This window comes from Lactuca sativa, chromosome 8, assembly GCF_002870075.4.
Source record: "Lactuca sativa cultivar Salinas chromosome 8, Lsat_Salinas_v11, whole genome shotgun sequence".
Taxonomy (NCBI): Eukaryota; Viridiplantae; Streptophyta; class Magnoliopsida; order Asterales; family Asteraceae; genus Lactuca; species Lactuca sativa.
The window spans coordinates 6450001-6470679 of record NC_056630.2 but is presented as its reverse complement, the minus strand read 5'-3'; the positions used below and the strand labels follow the sequence as shown (position 1 = coordinate 6470679).

Here is a 20679-nt window from a genome sequence, read left to right as displayed (position 1 = left end):
TGTCTTTCTTCTTTACAACTAACACAGGGACTCCCCAGGGCGATGAACTAGGTCGAATGAAATCTTTTTCCAATAACTCCTGAAGTTGTGTCATAAGTTCTTTCATCTCTGTTGGTGCTAATCGATATGGTGCTTTTGCTATCGGCGTCGTTCCTGGTAACAAGTCGATACGAAATTCTACTTGTCGATCAGGGGGAAATCCAGGAAGATCTTCGGGAAAGACTTCTGGATAATCACACACCACCGGAATATTCTGCACATCCTTCTTTTCCATCTTATCATCGATCACGAATTCTAGATATGATATACATCCTTTGGCCAAACACTTTCTGGCTTTCAATAGGGAAATGATTCCAGAATTTACTCTGCGTTTGTCTCCATACACCATAAACAACTCTTTCCCTGACGGGTTTACTTTTACTATCTTCTTTCTACACAATATTTCTGCATCGTTGGCGCTAAGTCAATCCATTCCTAAAACTATGTCGAATCCATTTAACTCGATAGGCAATAATTCCTCGTGGAACTTATTCCCATCCAAGTTAATGAGGATGTTTTTCATACGATGGCTAATAGGTATAAACTTGCCACTAGCAATCTCGACTAATAAGGCATTAACTAGCCTATATACAGGTAAAGCTAGCTTTCTACCAAATTCATGCGATATAAAGGAGTAATTGGCTCCAGAATCAAACAAAATTTGGGCAGGTAAATCGTTTACAAGAAAGGTACCTGAAGCGACATCGACTTCTTCTTTTGCAGCTTCAAGTGTCATCTGAAAGGCTCTCGCCTTCGGCTTTGGTGGTAGATTGGGCTTTGCAGCATCCTTCCTCTTTGGACAGTCTTCAAGAACATACCCTACTTCATGGCACTCAAAACATATCCTCTTGTCGGACGGACAAACGTTGGCATAATGCCCAGTCTTTCCACATTTGAAGCAAGTCACCTCCTCACTACATCTCCCAGAGTGCTTTTCTGGCACTTCTCACACCATTTCACTTCACCTCCTCCTCCTCCAAACATCTTGGACTTAGAAAATTTGCTTTTCTTGTTGGAACCTGTAGTTCCTTCAAAATTTCTCTTTTCACCAACTTCTGCCCTCTCCAGACCCTTCTCTCTGATTTGAACCTCAACATTCTTAGCAGCCTAGATGGCGGATTTCAAAGTGGTTGCTTGCTTAACCATCAGACTAAAGTTCGTTGGTAATCCGAGGGCAAACTTGTTGACCTTAGAGAGTTCAGTTGGAACTAGATGAGGAATAAGCTTCATCTTTTCCATAAAACTAGCAGCGTATTCGGTAACGCTCATCTTTCCTTTCTTTAAATTCTGGAACTCATTATTGATTTCCAGAAGATCCTGCTCAGAGTAGTACTGCAATTTCAGTTGTACCACAAAATCTTCCCAAGACATCTTACTAGCTTCACCCTTGGGCATCGAATCAGCTAGTAACTTCCACCAGCTCAACACACCAGACTTTAACAGAGGAATCGCAAGTGCGGTCTTTTGTTTGTTGCTGCACTCGCAACTTTCAAACATCGTCTCCATTTCGGAGATCCAATTCATGACTTCCACCGGTGTCGGACTTCCAGATAGACACGACGGTTTAGATGCCATGAAATCTTTGTATTTGCATCCGCATCCATCAACTCCTCCATCCTGGTTGTTTTGTCTAACTATCGGTGGGTTGGCTTGACCAAGAGTCCCACTGTAGTTCCCTCCTACTGATTGCCCTTCATTCAATACGGGCTGTTCAACAGGCATCGTAGTCTCTTCCCTATGTTGTATTAGTAATCGCCTTGTCTCCTCCATTTGGCGATCTAACATCATCTAGATCATTGCTTGTACCCCAAACATCGTCATTGGCTCAGGTGCAGCTCCTACAACAGGTACTTGCTCAACTACTTGAGTTTGAGGCTGTTGATCCCTGTTTCCGTTTGCATTTGCAGCTCCACTACGATTTCTTGCCATTACAATCTATATAACGAATAAGGCGAATTTAGGTCTTTATCCTTGTTAGACATGTCAATTCCCTTATCACTCCGAAACGTTTACATGTTAGTTCTAATCTCGTAATCATACGCTTAGAATCCTACACACATAAGGTTTCCAGATCCGGTCGACAACATACCATAGCACCGAACAAATAATGGTGCACATAGCAAACACATAGCATTTAGCACATAAGGGCATTTTAGGCATCTTCCCTAAAATAAACTAGTGCTCGTGACTAAAATATGGTAGACACTCATCTCACAATCATCACTTAGCATTTTAAGTTCAAGTCTAGAAATTCTACAATTTCTTAGTTCGCTTAAACTAATGCTCTGATACCAACTGTGACATCCCCTAATTTCTCGGCCAGAAAAGACCGATTTAATTTATGCTTTTTAAAATAAAATCAGAGAAATCTTTTCAAAAGATGTTGCGGAATTGGTCCCCAAACAACATATGATAAAAGTTTATCAAAACCCTTCATTAAGAAGGTATATATTTTCCATATATATATATATATATATATATATATACCAAAACCTTGGGATGTCATGTTGCGATACAGATCAAAAGCATAAACAATACATTATAAGCCTTTCAACAGTTATTTACAACTACTGGCCTATAATCGAAAAATCTCTCGTCGTCCTCCGACTATGCTCGGGGTCCACTACCTGTAACATAAAAAGCTGAGTGGGCCAGGCTTGGGAGCCTTGTGAGCATATAGGGTTTTCAACCAACAATAATAATAAACTTATTAAGTTCACCAATCAATAATAACCCTGATTACCCGTTCCCGTTATCCCCACTTTACGTCCCTAAACACTTTTCACAAGGGACCTAGCCTAAAGAATATCATCGGGATGGACACTACTGCTAAGGGGTTTCCTCAGCCATACATGTCCTAAAGGAAACCATGAGAGGGATGGAGTACAACGAATGAACACTCTCAGTTCATTAACACCTACAGGTTGCGGACCTGCTAATGTTTCCCACTGGATTGTCTAGAAAGTCCATGGTCGTCATCCAAACTCCTCTAGATGATTGGATCTCAAAACACATCGAGGCCTCTCATCAATTTTATTTGATCACACATCACTATCTACCCATGTTCTACCCAACATATTTGTAGATAAAAATACTTATACAGTTTAAAACTTGTATAAAACATCAACACAACAATCACCTCAAACAAACAATTAATATATTTACACATAGCACGTATTATAAGGTAAATACTTCATATCTATGTGTAAAATGAAAGTGACTATACACTCACTTGATGTGGTGATAATCGGGCAGCAATTTGTTTCCTAAAACGATCGTTTCTAATAAAACCGAGAGTTTTATTGAGAAACCGGGCTTTGCAAAAGTCGGGCTTCGAAACCGAAAAGATAAATTTTCCGGGCTTCACGGGCACTTAGTGGAGTATTCCGGGGTTTACAATTGATATCAGGGCTTCGCGGGACGTTAAGATGAAAGAAATATGGGTTTAGGGGTTAAAATTGACAATTTTCCAAAGTATACCCGAGAGGTCTCGCACCCTTGTATTTATAGGGGAGAGCTTCTGATCGGACGGCTGAGAGGAAGCCACGCCTCACAGATCCGAGGGCTCGCAGGGAAGGCTCGCACATGGCTGCGCATGGCTCGCACATGGCTCGTACCTGCGAGGGGCTCGCTGGTAGCTTGTGATTGGACCGAGGTCTAGGCTCCGAAGTAGAGGTTTCGTGGCATGCTGCGAGGGCTCGATCTCGTGCAAGAGGGTACGTGTCGCCTTCTCAGTGGACCACTTCGGATAAGGCCATGTGCTTGGATGACTCAGTAGCTCAGGTGACTCAGTAGCTCGGGTGGCTTAGCAGGGCACGTGGCATATGCGAAGCGAGGACATGTGGCCGAAGTCCACGTGTGCGAAATTCCTCGGTTTTGGGGATTTTTCTCGTTTTTCGTGCCAAAACTTCTAAAATCCATAACTTTCGCATACGAGCTTTGTTTTTGACGTTCTTTATATGCACGCGTAGCTACAATTACGCTCTACAACTTTCGTTTAGACTTCGTCGGCTAATTTTGACTTTAATTTTTATATTATTATTTTTAACAGACCGGGACAGGAAATCCGTTAAAAATTCATAACTTCTTGATCCGACGTCCGTTTTCGTCAGACTTTTTACCGTTGTGCTACTAATGACGAGACCTTCAATTCTTGTTTAGGTTGTGTCGGCTAAAAATCGCTCGATTTAAAATTTGAGTTTTTAGCTGTCTACTGCTAAGCTAAAACTTCGAAAAATCGTAACTTCCTCATACGAAGTCAGATTTGGGCGTTCTTTTTATCGATCTTCTCGGTTTAACGAATACTACGACTTTCGTTTAGATCAATAAGGCTAAAAAGTAGTTTATCAAAAACTCACTTTTTACGACATTCAACACCGTGCCGGTTTTGTCGCGAAACTTCGACATGTCATAACTTCTTCGTTATAACTCGGATTTTGGTATTCTTTATATCCCCGAAATCCTTGTTTCGACCGCTACAACTTTATTTAAGATATCAGGCTTATCTCACACTTTAATTTTGACGCTTATTTTTATTCTTAACTAATTAAATCCTAATAATTAAGCATAAAACACATAATTCATATAATATTCACATAATTCCTTTTCACTTCCTCAAAATGAGTTACAAAGGTTAACCTAGACTATCAACTCAATACAAATGCCTAGGCTAGAAACACAAGTGTTACATTTACTATACTTGCTATGATACAACTGTTGTGATACTATGCATGACGTCATCCACCCCCGAACGTTTCCGCCGGTCCGGTTTGGGGTGTGACATAAACTGATGTATTCAATTAAGTTCTATGTCAAACAAATCAGAAATCGGGAAACAAACTGTTGGATAATAAGTATGACTATGTTCAATGTATTTATCCGCATGATATCTTGAAGAACAGAGGATTATATGATCCCTTATCTAAATGGCGCGTCAGAATTCGACATTGGCTTTTAGAGAACTACGATTGCTACTCGGATTTTGAAGCTACATTAGCAAATATAGTTATTAGACTTATCCAAGTGGATACTATTGAATTAGGTGTCTAATCCCATAACTATAATTGGTATGTAGTTGACCCGATAATAGCGTGGTCCATTTGGTTTGTAACACACTCTTGAACAATTTGATAGGATGAATATTTGAGGAAGAGGTTGTTGTGATTTATTAATATATTATAAGTATAATATATTAATTGAAAAATCACATTATTTAATTAGTATTGATCAAGAATTAATTTGATATTAATTTAGTGATCAAAAGAAACTGATTAAAGATACATGGACTGATTAGGTAAATCAGTAATATTTCTAGTTGGACTCATGACTCATGTTGATTAGAGTTGGACTAAACCTATCTGAGAGTCCAAGAAGGTTTAGCCCAAAAGGCATAAGATATATGAAGAGACATTAGGGTTTGCATGGTTGTAATCCTAAGCTATAAAAGAAATCCTTAACACCCTAACCCCCCATGCACACTAGAGTTGTAGCTAGCCGATTTTGATCTCCCAAACCTCTCACTCAAGTCCATTCTCTTGTTCTTGCTTTGTTATAAGATATTTGAGGCATCACACTTAAGGTGCTAGACATTAGGGTTTGCATGGTTGTAATCCTAAACTATTTTTTATGATTCAAATGTTACCTTGCATGTTAGTTTAGGCTTTATGCTTTGGAAAAACAATGTTGCATGTATAGTTAGAGAAAACTTAGATCCAAAGCATTAGGGTTGTATGTGCACCATAGGAGTGTTAGAGTACATAAAACCCATCAGGTCGTACAAGAAATTTTCAGTCTTCTTCATGTTCTGTTGCTACTTATTTGTATTTGCAATGAATACGTTTTTAAAACAAATGAGAGAGATTCCATATCTGGGTTTGATTTTATTGCTCTGTATTTGATTCCAAGCTTGAGTATGTGTATCCTTGTGTTTATCATTCTATGGTTTATCAAATGGAGATATGATTCATACCCTTTTCCGATCATCTTCACGCTGCCATCTCACAACCAACACCACTATTGTAATCGATTACAAGGGGAAAGGGAAGAGGGAGTACAGATATAGGGCTTGAGAAAAACAAGTGCATAACGAATTTTTGTTTTCCTGGATAATTTGGTTAGATAACAAAGGAAATTTTATTGGGAATTTCTTTGGTCAAAGAACATATATGGAGGTTGTCGGATTTACACACACACACACAAAGAAACCCCTTGTATATTAAATTTCATTTTTTTCTTTTTAAAAAAATAAAAGAAAAGAAAACCTCATAAAATGTCCATGGATAGTTAAATGACGAAAATACCCTTCATTCAATGGTAGAAAGCTTACAAAGTTAGCAAAAAGGACCAAACATCAAAAGTTTTAAACGCACAAGGACCATCTGCGATGTTTTTAAACCACGTGGATTAAACCTCAGATCTGAGAAAACCATAGGGACCATTTATGATTTTTTTTTCTTAATATTATTTAATATATAACATAATACTGCAAATATTAATTATTTTATTTAAGGGATAATGTCATAATAAACCTCAAGTTTGGCTGAAAATGGCGGTTTTACCCTTTGACAAGATTTTGGTTCGTTTATGTTGCAAACTAAACATTTATGATGTTTTTTCTTAATATTATATAATATATAACATAACTGTTGAATAATATATAGGTTGATTCGTATTACACCAAATCATAATGAGGTTAGAAAAAAAATTGAGAGAAAAATGAAATTTTAAGATGTGACGGAGATGCTCTTTGTTTCATTGAGAATATACAACACCACGGAGACCATGAAACATGGTAACTTCAAGATTCTAATAAAATATTGATAATTTTATCTTAAATTCTTGCAGTTTCAACTTTATTGATTTTATTTTTTTTCGTTCAAATTAAAACCAATGTTGTATCATCTAAATCTCCAAAAACACCAATCGCGGTCTTCATCACCACACCATCCCTGAAAACATAAAAAGATAAACTAATCAAAAACCAAAACATGATGAGTCCACTTCAACATCTACTTACTACTAACTACTTACATGTCTTTCTCCATATACATCATATCAAGAAATTAGATGATCTATGGAGCATAAGGAATCAACAACTAAGTTTTAAGAGAGCTTTTAAAACCCTGAAAGATCCCCAAATATGCCTCCAGAATGCCATTTCTCAAAAGATTTGTGTACTCTATCATTTCATCATCAGCTTCTGATGTGTGTGAGGAAAATTCAACTGCACTTTGAAGCATAGGCATAGCATACATCAAATACTTCTCAAAATTCTCCCCAATTGCCAAAGCAATATCACCAAAACAGGAAAAATAGGAGGCTTCATGGATCTATGCAATTGATTGCGTGAAAGATCTTCAAGAAGCTGAGTCGTGATCCCATCATACCATGGCAACACATTTTCCTCCAAAGCCCTAAATATGTCACCAACCTACAATCACATTACATACCTGATACTCTTCAATATTTTGTAGTCCCAATTCCAGATACTTGTAAAACTCAGGCATGAATCTTGCAAAATCAGGTCCCGTTAAGTAGGCTAAAGCTCCTATTGCCAACATTTCTTCTTCATGAACACTTGCAAATCGACACGCAAAAACTCATAAAAAAATATTCATGATTTGGTCAAAATACTGCACGAACACGTATTTAGTTGGCACTGATGAACCTAACTTCTAAATAATCACCTAAAAACACCCAGACAGGAGTCTCTGGAGCTTGTTCTATTTCTGTATTTCATCAGATGAAAGCTTCTGTTCTTCAAGGTATTTGTGTAGTTCCAACTTGATGATAGGGACAAGTTGTAAAACCATGGGAGGTATTTCATTGGTCGAACATCTTACAATTTCATTTAGTGTCTCATAAGCAGTTGTTCTTAGTCTGCTCTCTAAATCATCTTCTATGTGGGTCACTGTTAGCAGAGATTACACGATTTCTTGAAAGTACGGAGTCAAAAGAGACGATTGACTAAAATCCTCGTACCCTTGTGTCAGAAAGTAAAGGGCCCCACATGCTTTTTGTAAAGCCTAGGTTCCGGTATGAATTTATTTTTCCAGTTACTTATATTTTCATGGATGACTCGACGAGTTGTAAGCCTCAACTCAGCGTGTCGAGTTTTTCTTGGCAGCGAAGTTTAATGAGTCAACTCGGCGAGTCGAGGTATCTCAACTCGACGAGTTGGCTGCTGGGAAGGAAACCTTAATTTTTAGGGTGTTGCACCCTATTTAAAGGCCTTAAGTCCCTTGGATGGCCTCCTTACCAGCTTCCTCAGTCCAGAAACCCTAAAATCGAGCATTAGCTTCCATTGTTGAGTGTGTGAGCTTTAGGAGATCCTTGAGTGTTCATTTTTGGTGCTTGTTTAAGGAGCTTAAGAATTGGGAGTTGCTTGGCTTGAAGAAGGAGTCTTGGATCCAGAATCTCTAGCTCATTTTCCAAGTTTTTAAGGTATCAAGTTCTCATCTTGCTTAATATTAGCTTAGATCTCTTATTGGGTAAAATTATATGCTTTTATCCATGGTTGGGTGGTTGTCGGGGAAGTAGAATGTCCCAAGTGTTTATTCTTTCAAATTTATGATCTTCATGATCTCTTTTGGCATAAAGGTGCCAACTTTATGGTCTTAAGGGATTCATGCATTCATTAAGTCCTTTTGGCTTCTTTTGAGCATTTTAGCCTCTCCTAGTCATGCATGAGTGTAAAGTTGGAAACTTTACGTGGCCATTCAGCTTTAAGGGACAAATCTATAGTTTGGGGACTATGCCTTTGGTGATTTAGTGCTTAATGATTAAGTCCTCACCCTTTTAAGCCTAGGGTTTAGGTTTTAAACTCGTTTTGGTGGTTCCTAGGGGTAAAATTGGAAACTTTACCCTTCTAGATGCTATTCTAGTTGAGATCTGAGCTGTGAAGCTCTTAGTTTCGATTGTGTCGGCTTAATGAATTAAGGTGTTGGTTTTTTGGCAAACTCGACGAGTTTATTGATAAACTCGGTGAGTTGGATCGGTTTCTTTCTGACTTTGCAGTTGAATAGAGGAACACGACGAGTTGAAGGACAACTCGGCGTGTTGGGTCAACTCGGGTCGTTGACTTTGACTTTGACTTTAGCCTTTGACCAAGTTTGACCTATAGGGGGTTTTGGACATTTTAAGTTGTAATAAAGGAATTCGTTTCTGTTTAGGGGTCGAGTAGAGTCGATATTCGGAGCCGAGAGCTGTTCAACTATCATTTTGTATTTGAGGTGAGTTTTCCTCACCGGGTTCAGCGAGTCTAAGGCACCAAGGCTGACCCTCGTTTGGTTATGTTATTATACTTTTTGTTTGTGTGATACTTGCATGTGCTTGAATATGTATGTATATTGTATGGGGGCCCATTATATGAGTGTGGGTAGGACCCTATCTCATTCCTATCCGAGTGCGGGCGGGGCCCGTATCTCGTTGGGCGGGGCCCGTATCTCACTATTATCTGAGTGTGGGTGGGGGTCGTATCTCATTATTTTGTGATATATATGGTATGTGGAAGTTTGGGGGAACTCACTAAGCTTTGTTCTTACGGTTTTCAATTTGTGTTTCAGGTACTTCCGGTTGTAAAGGGAAGAGCTCGGGATGACTATATCGCACACACCTTTGGGATTCCGCATATGATGTTTTACTCTGATTTTATGGCAATTGATACACTGGTTTTATTTGAATGTTTGGATGATATTAGAAAAATACTATTTTATCTATTAAATAAATGAAACTTTTTGGGACCATATTTTTGGATGTTACACTTTTTCAGCTACATTTGGAGCATCCTTCATGCTTTGTAAAAGAATTGTTATAATCTGTTGACAGTTGGAAGGTGTGACAATTTGTATCTCCATAGTTGGCCCATAAAGAAACTCGAATATTATTCCAAGTGTCCATGTTGTATCTTTTACATGGTTTTTTGGATCTTTTGATAAAGCAGTGAACATGGAATTAAGAGCGACATTAACAAGTAGGATTAACTTATTCGGTGAAGGACCTTCCAAGACTGAACCAAAAACATAAGTAGCCCCTTCTCTTTGTCTCTAATCAAGTTTTGTTATATTCTCTTCAATAAACAACATCATAGGTGGGACAATACCATCTCCAATTGTCCTTACAACAAGCCTAATACATGTCCCACCTGCCATTACAAGATTCCAAGCACTTTTATCCTGATCCTGATCTTTTTCTTGTTTCAACAAAGTCTCTAAAAGCATAGGTACAAGAGCAGGGAGAACTTGTTTGATGAAATAAAAACAAGGGATATCAGAATCACCAGTGAAGTCGCCTCCATAGTCTTCCAGAATGTCAATCTCTTCATCACAAATCGAGCTCCAAAACTCGATAGCTTGTAAAGCAACCGACTCCTTATCTTCTTTCACCGCTTTTGTATTATGTTGAAGATGTCGTGTATGTGATAAGATAGTTTCTCATAGTAACTTGATGAGATTGACATCAAACACTCATAAGCAGTCTGCCTGATTTTAACTTCCGGTCACATTGTTGCCTCACAAACAACTCTCATAATGTAATCTCTTTCCATGTCATTAGAGAAATTTGCTTGAGTAAAACTAAGAGCATTATACAACGCACGCGTGGCAGCAACCTTAACATTATTACTACCTTCTGAAGCATTCATACCTTGAACTACAGTTGTGAGGATTTTATTCACATGGTCTTCTTCAACAACATCTGGAGAAACTTCTTCATACATTTATCTAAGAGTTTCTGGAGTAACTTGTTTGACATGAACAGGAACCTGGTGGATATTTGATAAAAGGGACCCGATAAGTCCAGGTCATTGTTTCTGTGGGAGCTCTATACCAACAACTTTAGCTATCACTTGTGATGCAGTGGATCGTGCCTCATGGACAGGAGAAGAGAGTGTCTGTAACAAGCATGCCTTTATTTGTGTCTTGACATTTACATCTAGTGATAACAATCTTTGGATAAGTTAAAACTTTATGTGTTGCTTGTTTTCATCCAAGGCATTCTTGAGGATTAAACCAACTAATTTATAACTGTCAACATGCTTTTTCTCATTAGCAAGTTCTCTATATAGAGATGCGAGAAACCCGTCTAGGTTTTGATCCTGAAAGTGCTTTAAACCTTCTTCATCATGTTTTCAAATAGATCCATCAACTAATTGTGCATGCAACAGAAATTAGGTGACTTCTATTTCCATATTTTCTTGGCAAACGCTCTTTAGAGGACCGTAGTAATGTAGTATCACAAAACCAACAAGTTATAACATAAACAAAGAGAGAAAACAAGAAGATCCTAAAAGTAAAGCAGAAGCTAGAAAGTATTGAAATTTGTACTTCAATGCTTGATACAGATTCTAGACAAAGATCTTTTACTTTAAAAAACATTACACGACTTATCCCCAAAACAAGCACCAACATTTTAAATCAATAAGTTCCTAATAACAACCAGGAAAAACAAGGATGGAAATAAAGTAACCATACAAGCTGTGTTCCTTATTGTATATCAATTTTATAAATGAGTTCATTGTCACCACTGGTGCAAGTGTGACATCCACAAAAATAAACTGATTAACTATAACCACTACCTAAGAAGTAATACTTATTCCAGAGGTGAGTCAACACGAAAATCCCTGAAAACGGAAAAAAAGCTCTTGTTTCCTTATCGAAGCGAATCTACTGCAACCGACGATGGTCCAATAGAAACATCGATTATAGAGGAAATGAATCTAAACATATTTAAACAAATACATGACAATAGAAACAATGACTAACTACGATTTCATGACAGTTGCAACAGTTGAACAAAGATCACGAACTATTTGACTGAAAAGCAAAGATCGTATATATACGTAAAAAGTTGAAATTGAAAATTTAGGATGTACGAAAACCTACCAAATAGATTTAAAAAGGTAAAAACATGAATTACTTGAGCAATAAGTGATAAACACTCTCCCAGCTAAGCAAACAAACGACCAAAAACGATGTTTTTGAAAACCCTAGAGAAAGGGAGAGAGGATTGGAACTATAAATGCATTATATATATATATATATATATATATATATATATATATATAATAAAATTATATGGCCCCATATATACACCCCATATTCAAAGTTTTAACCTGACAATACTATTTAATTGTAATATTTAATATACTCCTCCCATAAAAATATATATTTTTTTATTCTACTTCTAAACTACTCTTAATTTAACCTAAGGTTTCCAATGAAACTTGAACCATCAATTTTTAGGAAAGAAAACAACACCCGACCGATACCACTGAGCTATAAACTCTTTGGTCACAAAGATATATATATATATATATATATATATATATATATATATATATATATATATATATATATATATATATATATATATATATATATATATATATATATATATATATATATATGCCATGTAATTTAATCCTTTATTTAAAGAATTACAAAACGGAAAACGGAATGAGGAAGATATTTGAAGTTTATTCATAATGAATATATATTTTTATATTAGGAATTAAGATCTTATGAATTTTAGCTTTTTATTATGTTAACAAAATAAATATAGTATTTATTAAACAGATGTTTTAACAAAAACTGAAATATATCATTTGCAACTTTTTTATAAGAACAAAATTTGGACAAATTGAAAGACTGTTTAGAAGATGTTTGTGTATTGTTTATTAGTTATTATAGTTTAATGTGGGTAATAAACACCGTTAAGTGTTTGTATTGCAAAAACAAAAAAAGGAAATATATATGTTTATTTCATTACTGTACCGGCAATAGATATTTTTTGATAAGTTGTTTTAAAGGTAGAAATTAGATAACAATTTGATCCTTATTAAAAAAAAACCAAAGAAAAATCAATAATATAATATCTTTTTCAGTCATTTTACACGTATAAATAGTATTTGAAAACACCAAAAAAACATTTTATCAATTTGCTAATTTGTAGGTTTTAGTTCCATACTTCCATATAAACTAATTCAAATATATTTTTTTTTTAAAAAAAAAAATCAATTTTTACACCAAAAAACTAATTAACATTTTTGAAAAAAATATAAGTTGTTTTAAGTAAATACTACCAAACAAACCTTATATATGTTGATAATTACCCATAGGCCACACATGAAAAATATACCTATATTATAGCCCCTATTTATTACGCAGGTTTTGACCTACACCGCTTATTTTATGTTCGGTATGCATTATATTGTGTTCTATACAAATATTAGCAAGATAGAAGTTAAATTTTTTTCTCATATAAAAAGATGAACCGATTAAAACAACAAAAGTAGATCTAGAAAATATGTTTAGTTTCTTCTCATTCGAAAAGAATGTCTCATATACCAAAGGCAGCCTTAGCCACACTTATTGACCTAAAATTTATATGTTTTGCGTGGTTTTCATGGGATAACGAAATTATGTTTCTACATTTTATTTACATACTAAACGCAAGCCAACAAGTAACTGTAAATTGTAATGGAAGGCAATGATTGGTTGGTGGAGTGACCACTGTAACCAGTCCAAACGCAAGCTGTGATTGGATGTTAAACGGCCCCATATAGTGGGTCCCCTCTATCAATTTCACATATTTTTCCCTTTTATAATTAAACAATCATGATCTACTTACTAATTCAAAAAAAGAAATTCAAATTTAAGATCCACATAAAATATGCTACTCCAGACACTAATAAGTAATAACATAACTACTAACTAAACTACCTATTCATAAACACAGTGAATTAAATACATAAACGTGACAATTACTAAAAATCAACAAAATAACACTTCCTATTACCCATATGTCGAGTTAACTTAACTAGGGTTGGATACAGGGCCAATTTGAATCAGACAGATAGATCATCATCTTTTATACCTCCACCATTTCTCTTCACAAGCAACTCTAAAATTTCTTCCCTCCCACAAACAACAGCATAATGCAATGCTGCTTGACCTTCATTGTCCTTCATATAAACACAAACAACATCAATATTCTGCCATAAATAACATCACACGCAGCTTTTAATTCCATCTAATATGAATCGTACCTTTGAATTTACATCAGCATTCATGCTCAATAGTAATTGTACAACATCAATATGCCCACGATCAACAGCCCAATGCAAAGGCGTTCGACCCTCACTATCTACAAATTTTAAAAGAAAATGATGACATTATATTATATACTTGGAGTGATAATAAATTGATAATATGATATGAATAAAATTTAAAAATTAAAAATTTGACAACCTTTTGTATTTACAGAAACACCACTCTCAACACATTTGAGCAAGTTCTTCATATCACCTTCTCTTGCAAAGTCATGTATAGCATCCAGTTTTCTGATAATGTTAACATCTATTACTTCATGTATATGTATTATACATACATAAAAAAAAATTATAAGAAAATGTTCAATGAATCTTCTTACAACTCATTTCCAGATTCTTCGTGTATAAGAGTGCTGAAAACAGGCCCCATTGGTTCGTTAGAATCGCCGTCTCTTCTCTTCTGTGGTTATGCCAACAACAAACAGAGAATGAAGGTGACACATACAAATACAACAACTTTCTTAAAACAAAAGAAAGAGAGAGAGAGTTGATTTCATCTTACAGATTTTAACCCATCATTCCAAGTAGGGTAAAGCTCAGTAATAATTTCAATATACTTGTGCATTGCTTCTTCTGTAGGCATAGCACCCAGTTTATGCCATGCATTCCTGGCACATTCATTAAGGCGTATTTAAATTGAAAAAAAATACCAAATCAGAAGCATCTGGATTTCAGGAACTGAAATTGGAATTGAACTAGGTATATTTTGATATTAATTTCAAAGAATTGAGATGTTATACCATTTAACTCGAGCAGACATCTTGATGGCAGAAGGCTGAGGAACATTACAAGGACCCTCGGTTGCAATCTTATACAATCCATAAAGCTGCAACTTCAAATCATTCGAAACCTTCCGCGACGACCGATTCGCCGTGATTGCCGCGACAAATGCGGAGGCGGCACCAAACGCCTCGTCTAATTCCGTACTCTCTACACCTTCCCAGTCGTCATCACTATCACTACCAGTCGCAGCAATTTTCTTTGGTTGATCAACCAACGACTCTTTTTGGGGGCTACTGATATGTTTCTTTGGGAACTCCGCGTCTGATCTTTTATCTTCTTCTGCCGATTTCCAATGGGGTTCGGATGGAATTACGTCCGGTTGTTCTTCGCTAGGGTTAGCGTGAGTTATACGGGGGTTTTCATCTCCGAAAGAGAAGATTCTCGAGAAGAGCTTGGCAAGAAGAAAAGAGAAAACGAGACCGAAAACCACGGATTGTGTATACTGTTGCCAGTCAGCCATCGCCATGAATGCCTGTGGTGTATGTACGAATAAGAACCGTGGAAAAGAATGGCGGAACGGAGTTGGGATTTTGTTTGCTCTGTAAACTCAATGCATCAAAAACTGGTGGCGATGAGTGTATCAATAGATAGATACCTAAAACCCTAAATTTTTGTACGAAGTAAAACGCGAGAATGTGTAAAGGAGAAGTGAGGATGGATGAAATCGGCGCCGGTGAAGCAGATAGCCGGAAACAGGCGTAGGGTTGAGAAACTTGAACCAGATGACCACGTAACAGCGTTGGCGTATTTTGGCCGCGCACGTGATTTAATTGAATGGGATTACTTTAAATTTTAGAATATGAACCAACTCCAACATTTCGGATTTATTTTTTTAAATTTGTTAAGCTTCATCTTTAAAACGGATTTATCGGATATGATCAACGAACTGGAACAAATGGGACTTTGTGATGGCATAATACATATATCAACCTTTAATTTGTTTCGTAAAAGCCTCTCCTACATTTCATTGGTTTGTGGAATATTAGTAGATCTTGACTATCTATGGTTGGTAACGTTAGCATAGTTTCTTTTGACATCAAACCTTGTTAATGCTATCGAACACTTTTCAAATATTAAGGTGATTTGTATTTAATATTTTTTCATTCATATAATATAATTTGTATTTTAAAATGTTATATTATACTAACTCTATATAATTAAATTATTTTGTATGAAGAAAAATAATTGTGTACGGAGACTTTCCTTTTCAAATACGATTTCCTTCAAACGAAAATCAAATAGAGAAACAAAATAACTTGATTTTTTTACTTTGTAATTGACGGAGCATGAGATATTAATATTTAATGGTATTTTAGAGTATGCCTCGATATAATTTATGAGCTTTCTTGGATCTGCTTATAAACCATTATGTGTTGGTTAATATGGTGGCAGAAACATACATGTAGCATATTATACTAATCAGATTATGTTATCATTCGATTTTCCACACGCAACTATGATGTCGAATTACTTCATGATGATGTTGTAAAAGAATTTATAGAGTTGCTCATTATATTTTACTATTAGCACACTGTAATGGTGTTAGTGGAAATCATATAGTCATATATTTTATTTATTGTTATAATGACTTCAAGTAGAGATAAAAATTGGGTTCGTTCATAATTCCAAGTTGTGACCGTACACATATTTATTGGATTATAATTTAGGGATATATATGTGCTTGATAATAGTGATGCTTGTTTTAATTATGAATAAGGGTGTTACCTCCCAATTTCTATATAAAATTTTCATTTTTAATATAGAATAAACATTTATTTTCATAAAATACATTCAAGTCAAAACCATTTGTTCAAAGACCATAATTCCATATTAGAGGTATAAGGGAAAACAATGTGGAATCTTAAATCTTAAAATTATTAATGCATGTGTCTACAGTCTCGTCTTTGCATCCTCACCAACCGGTACCTGAAAAACATTTAATACACAACTGTAATCACAAATCTTAGTGAGTTCTCCAAAATACATCATACAACAATACACATACAGTGCATGCACACAATGCCTACAACACAAAGCTAGGCCGCCATCAGAGCATACAACACAAGGCTGGACTACTCTCTAGAGCCTACAACAGTAAGTTAGACCAATTTCCTTGGGCCTACAACACAAAGCTAGACCGCTCTCCTTGGTCTTACATCACAAAGTTAGACCGCCCTTTGGGCCTTCAGCACAAATTTGGATCGCCCTCTAGAGCCTACATTATCAAGTTGGACCACTATTTTTGGGCTTACAGTAATGAACTGGACCGCCCAGGCCTCGTGACCTTCAGTACACAGCTGGAACGCCTCAACCCAACCATAAAATATCGACATATACACCTAATAATAACAAAAACAAGCATAGGTAATCATAACAAATCTCCATGCCTAACATATCACTATAACATATCAACATCCTAACATATAAATGATAATACTACATAACAAGTATAGTGAGAAAACTCACTTGAGCTAACCAGCAGAAGCTCAACAATAAACCTCAACAACAGAACATCTAACACAAACTACCCAATGTCAAATTAAGACTAATCCCTAGTCAATTACTCAATTCTACCCAAGTTTGACCAAAAGTCAAATTGGTCAAAAAGTCAACGGTTGAAGTCAACCTTAATTGGCTGCCACGTCGTGGCCAAGCATAACCACACCGTGGCATTGTCACAAAAAAACAGTCGCGAGAAATCCATCAACCACTTCGTGGGATCTATTTTGGACCTCTTAATGGATTAAGCCCTTAATCCATTAACCCTCATACTGATCCTTTCTAAAAGGCTTCCTAACACTCATAAACATTATAAAAACCCTTGCTTTATGTACATGCATGTCCAAAGCATATCATATACTCCAGTTAGGTCAAAATGATAAGGAAGAGATCAAAATCTCATGCATGAAACCAAAGCATCATAATACTTCAGATCTAGAACATATGACCACATTGAGACCTAAAGGATCCATAAAGTTGCTAACTTTATAGGATCCATCCACTCTAAAAAAAAAAAAGCAACCTTGAAGAAACATGCTGAAACAACCCAAAAATACGACCCAAAAATTTCATTTTTCAATATAACCAAAAACCATAATCTGAGTGTCATATCATAAAACCATACGTAATGTATCCCAAATATAATAAAAACACTGTGCGGGAAACTGTATCATATCTATGTCATAGCAAAATCAAAACTAAATCAACTCCCAGGATAAAAGCTGAAGCTATGGTGTGTGCGATGCCATCATCCCGAGCTCTTCCCTCTGCTTGCGGAAGTACCTGAAACCAAAACTGAAACTGTAAGCACGAAGCTTAGTGAGCTCCCCCAAACTACCACATACCATATAATACATATATAAAACACATACTGGGCCTTGCCCACTGCATCAGACCGAAGTCTGGAACTAGCTGCATCGGACCGAAGTCCGGAACTGACTGGGACCTTGTCCCCTGCATCAGACCAGAGTCCGGAACTAACTGCATCGGACCGAAGTCCGGAACTGACTGCATCGGACCGAAGTCCGGAACTAACTGCATCGGACCGAAGTCCAGAACTTACTGCATCGGACCGAAGTCCGGAACTGACTGATCATGGCATAGCATAAACATAACAACTATTATAAACACATATACTGCATACTGCATCGGAACAGAGTCCGGAACACATAACACAAACATGCTTGTATCACAAAGACATCAAGCACTCTAACTACTGCATCGGACCAAAGTCCGGAACTACTGATAATTAAACGGGCCGGCATTGTGGCCGTAGACCCGTTCCTACTGAAAGGAAACTCACCTCGTGAACTGGCTGCTGAGTGTATGGCTCTGGAAGCTAACTGTTGCTGCTCCGGTATCTCCCCGGCTACAAGTCCATAAACACACTCAATCAAATACTAGACACTGTACTGGGTAAAATGACTCTTTTACCCTTGGTCAAAGTCAACTCTCGGTCAAGGTCAACTCTCAGTTGACCTGACTCGCCGAGTTGGGCCGCCAACTCGCCTATTCCCTATTCTCACTCCTCGACCCTACTCGCTGCTACTCGTCGAGTATGGCATCGACTCGACGAGTACCCTCTCGATCCAAGAACTCAGACAATCTTCATCCGACTCGCCGAGTCATAGGAACAACTCGACGAGTTGTTCTTGAGTCTAAGAAGATTGCCTTGGACTCGCCGAGTTGTATGAACAACTCGTCGAGCCCCTCCATTACTGAGTCTACCCTCAAACTCGTTGAGTCCACTCCACTACTCACTGGTCCCACTTGGCATCGCTCAAAAAGGAAGAAATCGGGAACTCGCGACTCGACTCGCCGAGTCGTTCCTCCGACTCGCCGAGTCACCGCCATGCAACTATTCTACACTCGATTCTGCTCGAATCCAATACATACAAATGATAGATCTGAGTCCAATAAGCTGATTTACCACGTAAAGTTTCCAACTTTACGTGTACAAACACATGAACAAGGGAATAAAGGCTAAAAAGGCACTTAAAAGGGTAGATCTAGGGTTATGATGCAAAATAGCTCCATAAAGGCAATAGATCTGGGCTCTACAACTCCTAAATGAACAGATCTAAAGATATCTTGAGATAAATGGAGTTCCATATCAACATAAGGCTTGAGAAAAGCATCAACTAGATCTAGAGGGGATTTTAAAGCATAAAAGGGAAAGAAAATCCGAAAAATACCTCAAAGAGCTCTTGTTTTCCCTTGAATCTCTGCTCTACAACTCTTCTCCTTGCTCCTTTCTTCTTCTCCTTCTTCAAGCCTTCACAAATGTACACAAAATCACTTAAAATCACTCAAGAACGAATTAGGGTTTTCTCACAACTTCTGAGGGTGAAGGAGGCGAGAATGGAGGCCATAAGGTGGCTTAAATAGTGGGCAACCAGGGGATTTAGGGTTTCTCCCAGACGGACAGACTCGCCGAGTCCAGAATATGGACTCACCGAGTCTCCAGCTAACACGTGCTCAAAATCCCGTCCCTACTCGGCGAGTCAGGCTATGAACTCGCCGAGTCCCTTTTGAAAAACTTCAAAATAAATACCAAAGAATCATCATACCGGAAACGGGTCGTTACACATGCTCAAAAACCTAGATCTAGAAGAGTTGGACAAAAAGATAGGAACTTTTGGACTTACAGAGATCCAAGTTTATGGTTTTCTTAGATTACAACAAAATTCTCAATCGGGACAACACTTAACAATTAAGATTGTGCACATGCAACCTAATGAGATTAACAATACTAGCATAAACCCTACTAATTTCGAAAACAATAAACTAGGGTTACATACCTCTAACTTGTTATTGCAAACAAGTTTGCTTGATTCCTTCCTTTGTTGACTTGAGAAGCTCACACCAAATATTTAGTGCCTCTAATGATTTGTACCCAAACCCTAGCAACAAGAACATAAGAGGAAAGAGCAAAGTAGGATCAGATTTTCGGCTATCCTTTTGGTATATGGCATGGACGAAATCTAGGCACCCAAGGGTTCTTATTTATACTTGATAGGATAACCCTTGAAACCCTAATCCTGAATAAAATAATAATATTTTAATTTCGGATGGTTATCCAGTTTCCTTATCTTCAAAAGGAATATTTCAGATGTCTTTTGGCATCTCCTAAAATCATCCACCCTATATGGAAGAGGCTGAAATTCCTTCTTGCTCAACTATTGAACAATTAGTCCTCACACCTTTATTTAATCCAATTAATCCCAAAACCAATTTCAATTAATTTCTTA

General features: G+C 36.9%; 1 protein-coding gene and 1 pseudogene across 2 annotated transcripts; both read right to left on the bottom strand.

Annotated features, from left to right (window-relative positions):
* Window positions 1–6789: 6789 nt before the first annotated feature.
* LOC111876732 (importin subunit beta-1-like) lies at window positions 6790–11224 on the bottom strand (annotated as a pseudogene).
* Window positions 11225–13575: 2351 nt separating this feature from the next.
* On the bottom strand, window positions 13576–15820 carry LOC111876107 (acyl-CoA-binding domain-containing protein 1). 2 transcript variants are annotated; one of them, XM_042897774.2, is made up of 6 exons: window positions 14887–15820; window positions 14649–14754; window positions 14467–14546; window positions 14286–14377; window positions 14084–14181; window positions 13576–13989 (listed from the first exon to the last, which is right to left on the bottom strand). In XM_042897774.2, exons 1-6 carry the CDS (start codon window positions 15393–15395, stop codon window positions 13939–13941), a joined length of 936 nt encoding a protein of 311 aa, XP_042753708.1. In that variant the 5' UTR covers window positions 15396–15820; the 3' UTR covers window positions 13576–13938. The 2 variants fall into 2 exon arrangements, with proteins under 2 accessions (XP_042753708.1, XP_023728406.1); XM_023872638.3 differs by having other exon boundaries at window positions 13576–13999; window positions 14887–15809.
* Between the last annotated feature and the right edge of the window lie 4859 nt (window positions 15821–20679).